Source organism: Festucalex cinctus, chromosome 11 (genome assembly GCF_051991245.1).
Source record: "Festucalex cinctus isolate MCC-2025b chromosome 11, RoL_Fcin_1.0, whole genome shotgun sequence".
Lineage (NCBI taxonomy): Eukaryota > Metazoa > Chordata > Actinopteri > Syngnathiformes > Syngnathidae > Festucalex > Festucalex cinctus.
The window spans coordinates 20,543,682-20,560,392 of record NC_135421.1 but is presented as its reverse complement, the minus strand read 5'-3'; the positions used below and the strand labels follow the sequence as shown (position 1 = coordinate 20,560,392).

General features: G+C 39.8%; 2 protein-coding genes across 6 annotated transcripts; one reads left to right on the top strand and one right to left on the bottom strand.

Moving 5' to 3' along the window:
- tmem41aa (transmembrane protein 41aa) lies at nucleotides 1-7,432 on the bottom strand. Its single transcript, XM_077536388.1, has 5 exons — nucleotides 6,429-7,432; nucleotides 5,293-5,443; nucleotides 5,054-5,215; nucleotides 4,733-4,871; nucleotides 1-3,850 (listed from the first exon to the last, which is right to left on the bottom strand). The coding sequence occupies exons 1-5, from the start codon at nucleotides 6,614-6,616 to the stop codon at nucleotides 3,624-3,626; spliced, it is 867 nt and encodes a 288-aa protein (XP_077392514.1). The 5' UTR covers nucleotides 6,617-7,432; the 3' UTR covers nucleotides 1-3,623.
- Nucleotides 6,308-15,847, top strand: ehhadh (enoyl-CoA, hydratase/3-hydroxyacyl CoA dehydrogenase). 5 transcript variants are annotated; one of them, XM_077536375.1, is made up of 8 exons: nucleotides 6,354-6,565; nucleotides 7,481-7,529; nucleotides 7,736-7,839; nucleotides 8,286-8,455; nucleotides 8,626-8,737; nucleotides 9,355-9,459; nucleotides 12,987-13,328; nucleotides 13,948-15,847. In XM_077536375.1, the coding sequence occupies exons 4-8, from the start codon at nucleotides 8,315-8,317 to the stop codon at nucleotides 15,180-15,182; spliced, it is 1,935 nt and encodes a 644-aa protein (XP_077392501.1). In that variant the 5' UTR covers nucleotides 6,354-6,565; nucleotides 7,481-7,529; nucleotides 7,736-7,839; nucleotides 8,286-8,314; the 3' UTR covers nucleotides 15,183-15,847. The 5 variants fall into 5 exon arrangements, with proteins under 5 accessions (XP_077392504.1, XP_077392501.1, XP_077392505.1 ...); XM_077536379.1 differs by having other exon boundaries at nucleotides 7,250-7,529; nucleotides 7,741-7,839; XM_077536374.1 differs by having other exon boundaries at nucleotides 7,250-7,529.
- The last annotated feature ends 864 nt before the right edge of the window (nucleotides 15,848-16,711 follow it).

Here is a 16,711-nt window from a genome sequence, read left to right as displayed (position 1 = left end):
TCATATGCAAACATTTATTAAATGCTTTACTTTCATGCAATAATGTGATATGATGTCATAAGGGGGGAAATAAATAATTAAATTAAAACTACATATGTATGGATAGGTCTGAGACAATCAACATTTTGAGTGCTTGAAAAAAAAATGACTTAGTTATCGCACCTCAAAGTAGCAGTTACATTTTTTTGTAAAACAAGGCAAGATTAACTTTGAATGTATTGTATTCAAATTTGAACAAGCTTCCCAAAGGTACAAGAAGCATTGTTGCAACAATTCCAAACCAATTATTCCCAATTTTTTGTTTCATCTTTTTTTTTTTCTCCTCCTACTGTACCTCGAGGGAGGGAGAGAAAAAAAATCACCTGTGAAAAAGAGATTTTATAACACACCAACCGTCTAATTCTCAGTTGGTGATTTTTTTAATTATTTTTTTATTATTTTACTTTGAAGACAAAAACACACAGAGCTGCAAAAATACACTGACTCTTGAATATGGTGTACAAAAAAAAAACATGTAGAATGTAGAACTTTTAGTTGGTGACACTAGTGGCTGTGAGACGACAGCGTCTCACGCAAATCCTGTTTCCTGTCGTGACCCGAGCGTCACCGCCGTTCGCCCTCAAACTTTTTTTTTTTTTTTGTACTGTGTAAATTTGACAATTACCTCTCTGACTCAAAGGCTGACTTTTTTTTTTTTCCTCCAGCGGTCGTGAGGCGGTCAGCGACCAATCAACGAGTCCCGGTGAACACACGTACACAGTAACCGTTAACCTCACACACTGCCTGAGGCTGCTCCCAGCCAGCCTCGCTGCCTCCTTCTCCCGATCTTAGCCGGTGAATGCGACACTTTTTTTTTTTTCTTTTTTCTTTTTGACCGTCTGTCTCTCTGCCATCTCTCTTTGGGGCTCTTTTTAAGTGCGGCGTTCCCGCTCCATGCTTGGACGCTCATCCTTTTGCGAGGATTGTGCAGTTTTCTAAAGGTTTTTGGGGGTGTTGCTAGATTTTTAATATTCAGTACCCGAAAACCACACTTAACACTCGTCACTGAGGATGTATTATTATTAGCGATGTTTAGTCATATCACGATGGTGGTTGGATAGTTGTCGTTTTTTTTCTTTTTTCCTTCTAGGTTCATTTTGTCTTCTGTCGATCCGGTTTTCTCGTCACCGACACTGTTTTGATGATGATGATTCTTAGCTTTAAGTTTCATTTCGGTTAGACTGCTGCCAAGACTTGGCCGTACCAACGCGGGTTTCAACTACGCAAAGTCGACGTTCGTTCGCGTCAAAAACGGCACTCCGTTCAGCAGCGCAGACCTCCGCCAAGGCCAAAACAATACCTGGCAGTATTTTTTTTATTTTATTTTATTTTTTAATGAATCGTATCCTTCTGTAAAAAATTTAACCGAAGGGAGAAAGTAACACTACGAGAATATAGATTTAGAATTAAGAGAATAAAGTCAAAATGTTAAGAGAATGACGTCTGCAAATGAGTATTAAGGCCACACTAAAAAGAAAAGAGTACGATGAGACTTAAGTTATTGAGTTACCAGATCAAAGAAGGAAATTCTATGAATAAAGTTGTAATTTTACAGACAAAAAAAAAGTTGTAATGTTTTACAAATTAACATGATATTGTATTGTATGTACTGAAAAATACATTCTAAGAAGAATTACGGCCACACTGAAAAGGAAAAAAAAAAGATAAGTGAAAGAAAATTAGAATACACTACAACTTGTTATAGAAACAAAAAGACTATTGTGACAAAATACAATTAATTTTAGGTGAATTTTAAAACTAACAATGAAATTTGAATTTACGACAAAAAAAAAAAAAAAAAGGTTAAATGCTTTGAAAATAGTTTTAACAAAAAATAATTGGGCACATACTGTAAAGAAAAAAAAAACATACTACTACTATTAATTAGGGATGTAACGATATCCAAACATCACGATGTGATATCACGATATGAAGCACACAATACGCTAATTATCACGATATTGTGGGGAGGTTGGCAATATTTAACAAAGGTCACAATAGTTAAAAAAATATATATATATAAAAGCACATTATTGTGCTTTTGTACATAACAGCAATGCATATAAACCACCTACAATTTCTAATAAGATTTAGGCGCTTGTATATTTTAAACATAGAAGGGCCAAACATCCCTAATGAAAATTAAATTGCACTAATAAACTAGCCACCAGAGGGTGCCAGAACTGCACAAATGGAACTCAACCTGACTTTTAACATGATGTGTTCCTTTTAAATATTGTGAACATGACGATACTGTGGCAGTTTTAATATCACAATATTGCCCTATTCGTTACATCCCTACTATTAATATAGTATTATTATAATAAAGTGAAGAAGAATAAAGTAAAATCTTACAATAAAAGAAAGTCCATGAAGGAGCATTAGGGGTAGACTGAAGAGAGAAAAGTAACAAGAATTACAGGAATTAAGTTGAAATAGAAAGTCGAATTGTTTGATGGTAAAAGCATCATATTTTTTTTAATGAAAAAAAATAAAATAAAAATAGAGGCTAATAACTCAAGAGAAAAATATGAAGAGAGCTCAATCTAGAGATGGAACCATTCATTGATTAATCAACTAATCAATTATCAAATTGACAAATCTTTCGAGAATTGATTAGTCATTTAAATCTGACTTCAGAATTTCAGCCTCTCAACAGTAAATGTTCTCATATTTCTGTTGTGTTTCAAAAAATAATTCGCATTTGCAAACATCTGCTTTTACTTTGGAAAACAATGTTCAACAATTTTCTAACACATCAGCGAAAAAAACAGGAACTAAATCATTAAAAAAAAAAAAAAGTAATTTGATGTAATGTCCTGTTTTTTAATAAATGGATGGAAATTATTATTATTATCTCATTCATTGATTAATGGAAAGAATAATCAACAGATGAATTTATTACTAAAATACTAGCTAGTCTAAAGTCCATTCATTTCTATGGAGAAATATGATTTGAGATATGAGTGTTTTGAGTTACAACTATATAAGGATTTCCCCCACGTCTCCTTTCTCTTCAGCGTGGCCTTAATGGTGTCACTGTTTTTGTGTAATCCTGTTAACTGACAAAGACCACATCAACTTCCTTGGCGGAGGTAATGAGGAAACAATAAGGAGATTGACAAAGACGATCCGGGTTTGTAAGACGAGAACACGGTCGTGCAAAAGGGCATTCGGACGAGGTCGAGCGCAGGTGTTTTTATTCAATGACGCCTCATATAGCACTAAACCTTCTACTAGCGGTTTTACACAACTCGCCATTTGGGAGATTTCCTCCGTGTGTGCTTGACAAGCGAAAACCCCCTCCAATGTCTCAAACCCGTCAAAAAAAAGCTTACGGATGACGTGCGGCGGACTGACACGGGAGCCGCGTTTGGACGCCGTTGTGGCGGACCCCGGTGCCTTCCGTACTGTTGTTTGACTTGTGAGTGAACTGTATTGCTGAGCAAATCTGGATCTGAGCAATAAACACCATTTGAAAGATGATCCCTTTGTTTCCGCCATTTTGTTTTTTCTTTTCATCGACTTTCAATACTGACGTGAGGTAGATGTTTGTGTCTGTCATCAAGTTTCGCGACAGGGTGTCAGCGGACCTTCTTGTCGTCGGGGAGTCCGTTGTGCTGGCAGTGCGCGGCGTTCCCCTTGAGCCGCCGCTGACCGTAGCGGCGGACGAGGGCGCCGGGCAGCAGCGCCGCGCAAGCTGTGGCCAGAAGCTGGGCGAGACGCTGCCAGGAGAACAAGTGGTCCAGGGACGACACTTGGGCCAACATGGCGCCCGCCTGCACGCAGATCAAGTTGTACGGCAGCAGACCTACGAGACAAGACGGCAGATACTAGTATCAGGTATCCTCTTGTCTCCTTAGAATAGAAAATTATATATATATTTTTTTTTTATGCAATTTTAAGGAAAATGTTATATTTGGGCTTACATGTCTTATTTGTTTTGTTTTAGTGTCAGTAATCGATATTGGTGACTACTCAAGATATAGGGGTGTAAATTGCCTAGTACCTGACGATTCGATTCGTATCACGATTCACAGGTCACGATTCGATTCGATACCGATTAATCCCGATACGAATTTATAAGTCGATTGTTGCGATTTTTTTCATTCAAATTTAGAAAATACTAATCAGTAAGCTTGTAGAGTATAAGATTTATATGAAAATGTATTATTTATCTGAAATTTCAGTCTTATAGAGGTTGTAATCTGTTTCATGTTTGAACAGCATTAAAATAAAATATTAAGGCTTAATGTTCCGTTCATATAACATTCTTCCATGCTCAAGGTGTGAATCCTAACCCGAAGTCAGACGTTTTGTTGAATATTTTTCCATTAAAAATGGAAGTTTAAAAATCGATTCACACACACACAAAAAATAAAAAATAAAAAAAAGGCAATGATGATAAGACGTTGAATCGGTAAGACTACCGAATGAACAATTCTGAGCTCTTTTAAAAAAAAAATAAAAAAATCGATTCAGCCGCCTATTGAATCGATTCGAGAATTGCGCGATGTAGTATCGCGATATATCGCCGAATCTATTTTTTTTAACACCCCTAACTCAAGAGTTGAGTACTTATACTATCTGTATCTGTGTTTAAAAAAAACAAAACAAAACAAAAAACAGCATGTGACTTGTGAAACCTTTGACATCAACCATTAAAGTGGTTTATCGGCTATGCTGCACTTACCAATGAAGACGGAGCAGAAGAAGAAGGTGACGGGGATGTTGACGACGGGGGCGGCCATGTTGAGGAACCAGTTGGGCGTCATGGGGAAGAACCTCAAGAAGAGAAGGAAGAAGAACAGGCAGTCCTTGTTGTCCTCCACCTGGCAAGGAAAACCGTAGCGGCGTCAGACAAACAGACAAGAAGACATACTGGACAGTGGTGCCTTGAGATATGAGGGGTTTTTTTTCCATTCTTGCAAGTTAAAACATTCACATTCATCCGTTTCAGCCTTGTGTGGAAGAAAGACTCTAAGTTGTCCATGTTTTATGTGTGCACGTTCACCTTTCTCTGAAGCATGGCCACCTTATCGGGGAAGAGTCTGACAATGTAGCGTTTCCCAAAGGTCTGAGACAGGAGATAGCAGGCGGTGGAGCCCACTGTGGTGAGCACACAGGCCAGCAGCAGACCCCAGTGCAGGCCGAATATGGCTCCCGCCAAGATGTTCTACACAAAAGCAAAAGGCCCGGAATTGTCGGGGGGGAAATAACACTCCGCATGCGTTTGTGTTTTGATGATCCCACCAAAAAGAAGGATCCGGGAATGGCAAAGGACTGCTTGTAGAGGTACGCGCTGCAAAAGAGCAGCAGCACGTAGGCCGTGTGCTCCGTCTTGTAGAATTGAAGAAGCTCGGACAGCTCTCGCAGTTCCTCCAAATCGGACGGAAACTTCAACCTGATGATTTAAAAAAAAAAAAAAGTTGAGTTTTTTTTGTTGTTTTTTGTTTTTTTTTAAAGAAAAAAATAAATAAATAAAAATTCCTGGAATAAAGTAGGAATGTTATTTGAGTAAAGTTGTAATAGTGGGAGGAGAAAGGTGTGGGGAAAGTACTGCACCCGGTCGCCCTGTCAATAAAAACAATCCACTTAATTGCGTTTTTATTTATTTACTTATTTATTTCCCCCCAAAAGGTTAAAAACCTCAAATCTAGTGAAGTAAACATGTTGGGTTTTTTTTTCTTGTTGCCATTTAATTTCATAAGCATGCTGGTGTCGGTGTAAGATGTGATCGGGCTGCCAGATCGTATCGGGGTCGCCTGCAGATGACGTCACACTACAGGATTGAACGGAAATTGTCCGTTTACAATTGCTCAAAATAACAATATTGATGGGCTAAAATTGTAAAAACGTAAATAAACCTAAAAACACAAAAGCATGATACTTTAAGACTGAAAAAAAAAATAGACTGAAGCGTTCTCGCTTGCCGGTGACGTCAGTGCAGCAGCGATAACGATAGCTTCGGTTTGGTTTCTTTTTTAACGGTTCACAAATCAATCACAATAACAAAACAAAAAAACAGTATTATTTTGTGTATTTATCATTTAGTCAATCCATTTTATTATTTATTCAATATCTTTTGCGTTAATATTCTTAGGTTTATTTACGTTTTTACAATTTCAGTCCGTACATTTTGTTATTTAAATGACATCTTTAATATTTTCTTTCCAATGTTTGACGTCAACTGGATAATTTCCAGCCAATCCTGTGTAGCGGGACGTGTTCGTTAGGCGACGCCGATACGATCTGGCAGCCTGATCACATCTTACACCAAAACCTGCTTTAGCTTTGATAACTAAAGGTTAGAAGTTATGTAATACTTAATGATGGTTATCTTAATCGTCCATGTGAGCAGGATCCCTTTAATGGTATCGAAGTCCTACCTGCTCCTTGTGTCCTCCTCTGTGTTCTCGGCGGACACTTCGGACCCTTCTGCTGCTCCGTCGGCATGTTGCGTCTCGGCAGCGGTCTGAGCGGGTCTCGGCCGTCCGGGGGGCAAATATAGAGTCAGCGAATAAAGGTACAAGGTTGCAACGACGACCACGCAGACAAGTCCGATGAGTGAGCGCATATTCCCCACTCACGTTCTTTTCAAATGTTAGCTTTTACACAGCGAAAACAGCCCGGTCACGTGACAGCCGCAGAAACGCAACAGTGCCTACTTTGTGACGTCACTTCCTCAACAATGCTCGTTTTCGGCTGTCGTTTGACCCTAAAATTATAAAATAAAATGTAAAATGAAAAAAAAAAAATACCAGTTTTATTATTTGAGTGAAAATTTTAGCGGCGGTCATTAACGCTTTTTCAACAACAAAAAAGCTCAACTGATAGAGTAGATGTGACAAGTGGGAATGTACAATAAATGTAAACCCACTGTTGTAATGTTTGAGAGAGTAATTGTAACATTATATTTCTTATAATATTTGAGTGGAAACTTTAGTGGGCGGTCAATTTCTCTAGAGCTTATATCGTACTGTGTGATGATAGGAAACAGACGAGGGCCGTCCAAATCATGACGTCACTTCACCAACAGCACTCCTGGGGTGGCCATTTTTAATTCTTTTTTTTTTAAACCAGAGTTTGAATATTTGAGTGCAATATATAAATTAACTTCAATTGTAGTAAATTATTTAGAAATAATTTCTAACTAAATACAATAATAATGATAATAACAAATAACCCGTATCCACCCTCACCCCTCCAGGCCTGATAGGGGGCGCCAAAGCTCATGAGTGCCCCGAGTTATTCTACATTTTAACGATGAAAACCCAGTTGTGGACGGACGCTGTCATGACCACAAGGCGAATAAACGGTGCTAAAGTTGAAGTAGTTCTGCCAGCGAAAACATCGACGGTCCAAAGTTCAGCGCACGCAATTAAAAAAAAAAGGAACAATTTCTCATGTGGGAAAATGGCTCAATATTCTCGCGTTTCAGGAACTGTTGGCTTGATTACGCTTCAAAACCCTCCTGTAAATGCACTAAGGTAAGTTGTGCAGCATTTGTTGTTGTTGTTTTTCTTGGTTCACAATGTTTTCAATCTCCATACATACGTTACCTATCATTCGACTGTACATTCACTTGGTCCACTCAAACTTGAAATCTCCCCTTGCATGGATTTACTCTTCCTTTCTCGCAAAATCTGAGTTAACTTGACAAGTCACATAACAATACAATGTGTGTTTTCTGCAGCGCAGCAGTACGTCAGGGCATCGTGGACACGGTGAAGAGAGCACTCGGTGATCCTGAGGTGAAGTCTGTTGTCATATGTGGACAAAATGGAGTATTTTGTGGGGGTAAGTACTAAGTCGTCCATAACTGTTTGCTGTCAATCATATTAAAGTGGACATTTTATTGTAAATGTCTTGTATACAAATGGTTGAGTCTATGGTCTGCCTGCCCACCATTTTATAAATTACCCAACCAAGTGAATGTTTTACCTGCCTATTTGTGAAAATGTGTCTACGAGCAAGCCCTTTTACACTTTTGCACCATTATGATACAATAGTAGTGCCAATGTACATAAATATAGCCCCAACAGTCTTTCGCCACCAATGGCATGATCAGCTAGGCTGACGAGGAGAGATTCAGTGCCATTTTCAAGTGATTACACTGTCAGAATCATTCATGCGATGCATGTGATGCCTTTGCAAAGTACTACAATTTAACAAGTTTACATTGCAATACTAGCTTTTAAAAGGCAATATGGTATAAACAAAACACTGTGTGTCTTGAATAACAGGCGCAGACATCAGAGAGTTTGGTTCCCCCATGGCCGGGCCTCCGCTAGTGCCAATGATCCACGCCATAGAGGCGGCGGGCAAGCCAGTGGTGGCGGCCATAGAGGGCGTCGCTCTTGGCGGAGGCCTGGAGTTGGCGCTTGGCTGTCACTATCGAATAGCGCACTCCAAGGTTAGTTCAGCATTCATAATACAGATCTAAGTAAGTAAACAACACTTTTCTGGCCTTGGTTAAAATGCAGAATCACCAGTAATTTGAGCCACTCTGGTGCTACGGCAACAAGCAAGTATAACAAATGAATAATGCTTTCCGTTCATCTTGACCTCTGGGCTCAATTTCAGGCTAAAGTGGGCCTTCCAGAGGTGACTCTGGGTCTTCTACCTGCTGCAGGTGGAACCCAACGTTTGCCGAGGCTCACTGGACTACCGGCAGCTATAGAACTCATCACCACTGGTAACAACAACCACACTTTCACTTCTTTTGGCTGAATTGGACTTTGACACTTTGTATTTGACAGTTGTTGTTTTTTTTGTGCCCATGTTTGTGCACTTGATGTAATTGTAATGTCTTCAAATGGCCAGCAGAGGTCAGCCTTTATCATGATTTTCAATATGTACTTGTTGAAGCTTTATATATATATATATATATATATATATATATATATATATATATATATATATATATATATATATATATATATATATATATATATACATATATATATATATATATAAACATTTAAGCATTTGGATTCAATTTTAAAACATTCAATACAAAATAAGCCATCCATTCTCTAAAGCATTTTTCCTCATTAGGATTGTGGCTGGGCCTATGCTACCTGCTGACTTTGGGAAATTGAATGGTCGCCGGCCAATTACAGGGCACATATACACAAACAACCATTCACACCTATATATTTAGATTCTTCAACGAACCTAACATTTTTTGGGGGGGTGGTCCAATTACGTGTAGGTATTTTGGGGGAAAAAAAGAACATAAGAACGTCTGGAAAACCGTAACTGTTTCTCAGCCAGTGATTTCTTTCACGCATGTAGATATTTGTCTCACAGGTCGTCACATCACCGCCGCCGAAGCACTGAAACTCTCGATAGTGGATCAGCTCACTGATCAGAGCGGCGTGGATGCAGCTGTCAAGTTTGCCAAGAGTGTTGCAGGTGAGACAAAAAGCAAAAGCACAGACAGCTTGCCATCCACTCGCATGATATCCCCTCTCTGGTGGGACGGGGCATTTTTCTACAAAAAGACATTATATTTGTGGAGAATCTGACAGCTCCAATTGTCAGGGAAGTGAATGGGCATGAGAATGTTCAACTACGTCCATGAATGTTTGATGGCCGTGTGAGACGTGCTCTGACATCTCCGCTGCATTTGCTCTATTATTCAGAGGGGGCAAAAGGGACAAACATTCTCAGAATATTCATAAGCAGTCCGGGTCAGTTTGTTTTAATTCATTCAATATTGGCATTTGTTTTTCAATCAAACTCATGAATGATGTTTGCTCTGTTCTCCACAGACAACTGAGATTTCAGTTATAATAGCATATTTCCACTTTCCATGCCCACTTCCATACATTCAACTGATCATCGTTACCAGCTCTCTGATACTGCTCAGTGAAGCACTTGGTTAAGTGCATTGTCCAGTAAACAGGAGGTCCCGGGTTCGAGTCATATAACTGTATACCAACTATCAGGAAATGCATTACAATTTCACTGAAATTATTAAATGCAAGTTGGCTTTCATCGGATGGCTATTTTAAAAAGAAATATGTAATTGGCCATGAATTTGAACAAGGAAGGTTGGCTCAGTCGTTAGAGCAATTTCTTCCCCATGAGAGAACCTGGGTTCAAACCCCGCTTGGACCACATTTTAGTACATTCGATGGTTTGATACCAACTGACTATCGTTTCAGGAAATGGATTATAATTTCTCTGAAATGATTAAATCCCACCTTAGACAGATTTCAGTTCAAGATTTCTTTTTATTCATTTAGCTTTCAACTTCAATTAAAACGTTGTAATTTTCACATGATCTATCTTTCAATTTATGTCATAAGCATTCAGCTTAGCATTTTCCCACGCAGTTTCTCCAGAAATTGCACTTAGTCTAGTTAGAAAATGAAATACAACTAAATAATAGATATATACATAAAACCAAATATGTATAAATGAACGCATCTTCTCAAACATGTATTTTGCCTAATGTACTTGGAATTGAGTAAATAACAGCCACCTTGCCACCATTTGAGGAAATAGGAGTTAGCAAGTAATTATTGAATAATTCCTAAGCATATCTGAGTTAAATGTTCCAGCCATCCATTCTATGAAGTGATTATCCTCACTAGAGAAGTTACTTCAAGAAAATACAGTACTGTGTCAAAATGTAGTCTGTCTGTCTTGTCATTACACACCAAACATGATGCTAGCTTATCTTAGCTTGTCTTAGCATAATGACAGGGAAAATTAGGAAACGTAACACAAAATACATAGAAATGGACTTACTTACATACTTATTTTAACCTAAAAATGTTGTTTTATACGATATTTTTACAAGATAGAAACATTGTTACTTATAAGAAGCACAGTCAAGCTAGGCTAGCCCACTTTATGCTAAGCTAACTCACTGTAAAATGTTATAGTTGGCAGTAAGTAACATTTGCTGTGGTTTTAAATGCTTAAGAGTGAATTTGGGCTGGTTTCCAGAATTTGTTTTTCTTTCAATATTTCCCCGTTTTCTGCTCTATGCCAGCCAACATGACTTAACGCGGGGTTGTTAGACAAAAAATAAGGACGCGAGCGAGTCAGGCAGAAAGGCACCGACAAGCAGAACAAGGATGAGAGTCGATCAAACTGAAATCTCTGGTTATTCGGACGGATGTTACCATCTTGATTTAATTGGCGGGGCTGCTAAAAAACAAAACAGGAACTGGGACACAAAATTAACATTACAAAGCCACCATAGAACTTGTGAGCCAAAGAGTGGAAAGCATTCATGTGTCAAAGTACAAGAGTGTGCATTTGAATAGTTGCACATGTTTTCTGACACAGCCCGCACATGCGCACGCTGACACCTGACAGGATTAAGTATTTTAGCGGAGCGGTCGCGACATCTGCCCGTCACATCTGTCGGGACAACCCTCTCGCCGCACAATAAATCCATTGAAACAGTGCGGCCATTTATAGATTAATGGCAGAATGAAGTCAAGTTCCCGCGTGTAGTTATATTCCAGTGCCACACCACCTAAATATTGAAGCCTGAAATTCTTGATTGATTGATTGATTGATAGTGATTCGGTTTGCTTATTGGATCAAATTGGAGAGACGGTGGTTTGGTAAGCAACCGTTTAATCTTTGCCATGGTGACCCATTTTCTGGAGCTCAGTGTAATTCGGCGACGCTGTGAAGGATTCTAACCGCTGTCTTCTGTAATCATGTCAGGAGAGACAGGAATGAGGAATCAAGTTGATTTTTTGCCCCGTTTTACCCAACTTGAAATCAGCGCAGTTAAGGCTGTGCAATTAATTGAAATTCAATTACAATTTCAATTATTACATCCCACAATTACAAAATCAGCATAATTGTAAAAAAAAGATTAATACACATTTTTTAGTTGTTTAAAGGGATACTTCACTTATTTAGCCCACTATAGCAATAAAAGTTAATATTTTGTCTATAATTAATTTGATACTTTCTTATTTTTCACGTACAATTAGTACCTTTAAAAACCCATTTTGCAACTTACTGTCGACTGAAAATGACGTCACAAGGGCTCAAGTAACCAATCACAGCTCAGCTTGTGAATGTCACATGACCAAACCTAGAAAACAGGTGAGCTGTGATTGGTTACCTGAGTGAGCCCCTGTGATGTCATTTTCAGTTAACAGCAAGTTGCAAAATGGGTTTTTTAAAGGTACTAATTGTACATGAAAAATAATGAAAATATCAAATTTATTATTGGCAAAATATTAATGTGTGACTGTCAAAAATGTCTAAATAAGTAAAGTATCCCTTTAAATTGAGATATTTACACATTTTTTAAATTAAATTTTAAAATAATTTAATCAATTTGGTTTCATCCAAAAGGAACTTGCATAATTATAGTGTTTCAATTTTATGTCTTAATATTTTTTACTTGTTTTTTTTTTTACTTTTAAACATTTTCTTGTTTTGTACCAAAAAATAAATGATTGTCCTATTGTACAGTCAGTGCACATGCTGCACTCCAACTTCAAGTTTTTGCCTACATATATAAATAAATAAATACATAAATAAATAAATATTATTATAAATATACAGGTATATAATATCATAAATTCTATTTGTCCCAGAATGAACTTACATAATTATAGTGTCCTAATTTTTTTAAATTGGTCTTAATATTTTTAAATGCTTAAACATTTTCTTGTTTATTACAAAAAATAAATAATCGTTTGAATAATCATGATTTCAATTATTGCCAAAATAATCGTGATTATTATTTTTCCCATAATCCGAGCAGCCCTACAGCACAGACACCAGACCTCTGTAATTGAGTCATCCTCAGCAAGAAATATGCACCAGTGAAAATGGGAAATAAAAAATGTCTTTTAAATCTGACTTACCACAAAGAAGAGTGTACAGTAATGCAAATGTTTGTCTGAAAAAACAAAAAACAAAACCCTGAGTCAGCCTTTTGTCACTTTCAGAGCAGCCGCTGGACGCCCGCCGTGTCAGTAACCTCCCATGCCCTTGCCCTCCCGATTTGGATGCCCTATTTGAGGCGGCGATGCAGAAAGTCCGCCGGCGCGCCCGCGGAGCCACGGCGCCGGTGGCTTGCGTCCAGGCGCTGCGGGCGGCCGCCACCCTGCCCTACGCCCGGGGCATGCAGCGGGAGGAGGAGCTGATGGCCACGCTGTTCACCTCTGGCCAGGCTCGCGCTCTGCAGTACGCTTTCTTTGCTCAGAGAGCCGCGGGCAGGTGGAGCATGCCCAGTGGAGCACGCTGGGACGGCAGCGAGCCCAAGCCCGTCCGTAAAGCGGCGGTCGTCGGTAAGACTGGAACACTTGAATGTTGATTATAACTAGAGATGAACAATGACTATTAGCCGTGACTTTTTTTTGGAGTCATGTAGTATATTACATCAAGAAATCATATTCAAGCAGTCCTTTTAAAAAACTAACAGTGGCTGCCTTGTCCGAGGCACAACCTGAGGCGTGAAACTTCTGAATGTTTTTACATTTTTAATGGTCGTTCATCAAACCGTGTCTAATGCCCCTTATTATATTTCCACACATCTTGCTAGCTGTTCCATTATAGTGACATTTTCCATTTTTTCCCCCCTGTTTTTTGGAATAATTTTTTCCTTTTTTTTTTTAACATTTTTTTTTCTGAGTCATTTTTCATCCTGTTGTTCCGAGTGATTTTTTCCCCTGCTTTTCGGATTTTTTTTTTTTATGACAGAAAAAAAATATTCATAAAAATAAAAACAAAATTTTTAAAAAATTACTCAAAAGAAAACAAGGCTCCCAAAAAAAATTGTCAGAAAAAAATTAGATCCCCCCCCCCAAGTGAATGCAATACGAGTGAGAATGTGAATGTGAGATTGAAATAGGAAGCCACTTCAAATGAGCAAAACCAATTTTGTACAACTTGTATTTTATATTTTAGGTCTTGGCACAATGGGGAGAGGCATAACAGTCTCCCTTGCTCAGGCGGGATTGTCTGTGATTGCCGTGGAGGCCGAGGAGAAGCCGCTGAAGGAGGCCAAGCAGGCCATATCGGGCATGCTGCAGCGGGGGGCCGCGAGACGAGGGGAGGCCCCTGCACTTGACCTGATCACCTACAGTCAAAACCTCCGTGCCGTAGCGGACGCCGACCTGGTCATCGAGGCTGTGTTTGAAGACGCGGACCTGAAGAAGCGACTCTTCCGGCAGCTGTCGGCCGTTTGCAAACCGCGGGCGTTCTTGTGCACCAACACGTCCTCGTTAGACATCGACCTCCTGGCTGCGCAGAGCCGCCTCCCGGAGCTGGTGGTCGGGATGCATTTCTTTGCCCCGGCTCACGTCATGAAGCTGCTGGAGGTGGTGTACGGCTCGCGCTCCTCTCCCGAAGCGGTGGCCACCGCCGTGAATCTGGGCAAGCGAATGGGCAAAGTGGGCGTGGCCGTGGGCAACTGCCGCGGGTTTGTGGGGAACCGAATGCTGAGCCCGTACTTTGAGCAAGGTTTGTTCTTGTTGGAAGAGGGAGCCACGCCCGAGTCGGTCGACGCGGCGCTGGAGGAGTTCGGTTTCGCCATGGGGCTCTTCAGGATGTCGGACCTCTCTGGAATTGACGTCGGCTGGAGGGTTAGGAAGGCAGAAGGTCTGGTGCAGCCCGGCGCTGCGGTTCGAGTCCGACAAGGCCGCAGGTACAGTCCCCTCGGAGATCTCCTCTACGAGCAAGGACGGTTTGGACAGAAAACGGGCCGGGGGTGGTATCGGTATGACAACAGCCGGGAAGCTACACCTGACCCGTGGCTGCACGGCTTTCTGGAAGCGTATCGAGCCCGACACGGCCTGGCGGCTCGCCGCATAGATCGCCGGGAGGTGCTGGAGCGCTGCCTGTACGCCCTCATCAACGAGGGCTTCCGCATCCTCGAGGAAGGAATAGCAGCCGGACCCGAAGACGTCGACGTCATCTACGTGCTCGGCTACGGCTGGCCCAAGCACCGCGGCGGTCCCATGTTCTACGCGAGCATGGTGGGCCTGACCAAGATCTCGGAGAGGCTTGAGTACTACCAGCAGGCCCACCCCGATGTGCCTTACCTGCAGCCCTGCAGTCTGCTCCGCAGGCTGGTGGCCAGCGGCAGCCCGCCTGTTCACAAGTGGAGAGAAATCATCAAGAAAACTCACAGCCACCTTTAAATCTAAAAAGATGTTTTAATTTGGCATTTGTATGGAAGTGTGGAACTGACCATGTGGAGTAAACATTTTTGACAGGCAAGTGTCAAAATAAGATATAAGTAAACAGCAAAGGCAAGTAAAAAGCGAAAAAAAAAAAAAAAAAGCTATAGTTTTAGCATTTGGCCTATATTTGAAAATTAAGTAAACATTGTTTATTCATATTTTTTATGGTTTATTGATATTTTGTCTGCTGTGCATGATTTCCATTCGGCCTTTTTTTTTTATTTTTTAAACTGTGATGTATACTGGATATTGACTTGCTAAAAATGCTAAGTTTTTAGCCTTTAGCCTACAAGTGGGATCGAAAGTACTTTCAAATATGTTCGAATGTACTTTAGTACGTATTTACAAATAGGTTGGAAGGTAATTGCCAATTAAAAATAATTACCGGTACTCCACATTGTCAGTTCCACTCTGCTGTACATTTCAAGCGAATGACTGATTGATGAATGATTTCTTATGTGGTAATCACATTCAAAATATTACCAATTATATGTGCAATTTTGGGAGGTGTTTGAGTAATCATATAGCCTCGTGTATTTTTAGGAATATAGCATTTATCGGTTCAGGCTTTAATTTGTACTAATGTATTTTCTTAATATTAAATAAATCATATCGTAAATCCATCGATTCTCACCGACGTTACAAGAAAAAACTGGTCCATTTGAAAGAGGCTTTGAAGACGCATTGACATGGAACTTTAAAACTCATTTAGCACCTCAAACTAAGCTTAGGTCAAATAACTGTGCTCACACAAAATAACTTCACTGAACCTCAAATGGCTTAAACCAAAGAAAAATAACTCCACTTTAACTTTTCTGCATTCAGGCTCCGACGCTGCGAACCTTCCGCATGGAATAAAAACGGACTCCTCTGTGAGTGGCAGACCTTCCATTTATTTTCCTTACCCTTACGTCTTTTCAGTTTATTGGCAAACTGTTTCGCTGCTTAGAATTCCCCACACTGCATACAAAAACACTAAGTTGTGCAGCATTTATGTTTCCTCAGCTTTACCAATGCCACATCTTTTCCGCAGGCCATGTGATAAAAGATGGTATCAGTGACAGTAACGTTAATTACAGCCCCCTATTTGCACCACCTGTTATTTGAAGTGTGGCTCTTATTTATTCAACACACTTTTGTGAAGACGTATGTTTTATTAAAGGCCTGCCGTTTAAGTAGATACTTTTTAGTAGTCGAATGGGGACATTTGAGTCTAGTTTTCCTTAATCAGCTATAAATAAAATCTAAACGTTCCACTGAAAACATCCCCAAACGTGGCTAAGGTTCAAAATTGATTGCCACAATAAGACCATTTTTGTTTCTACATCCCATTTATTACGTGAGGCACATTTTCCTTGCAGAAAAAAAAAAAAATCAGCCCCACTTGTCAATGGTATTCTGGATAAAATTGCAGAGTGGAATACGAGTTGGGCAGCACGGCCATTTTGCCACTTGCTGTCGAGTGAAAATGACATCACAGTTGCTCA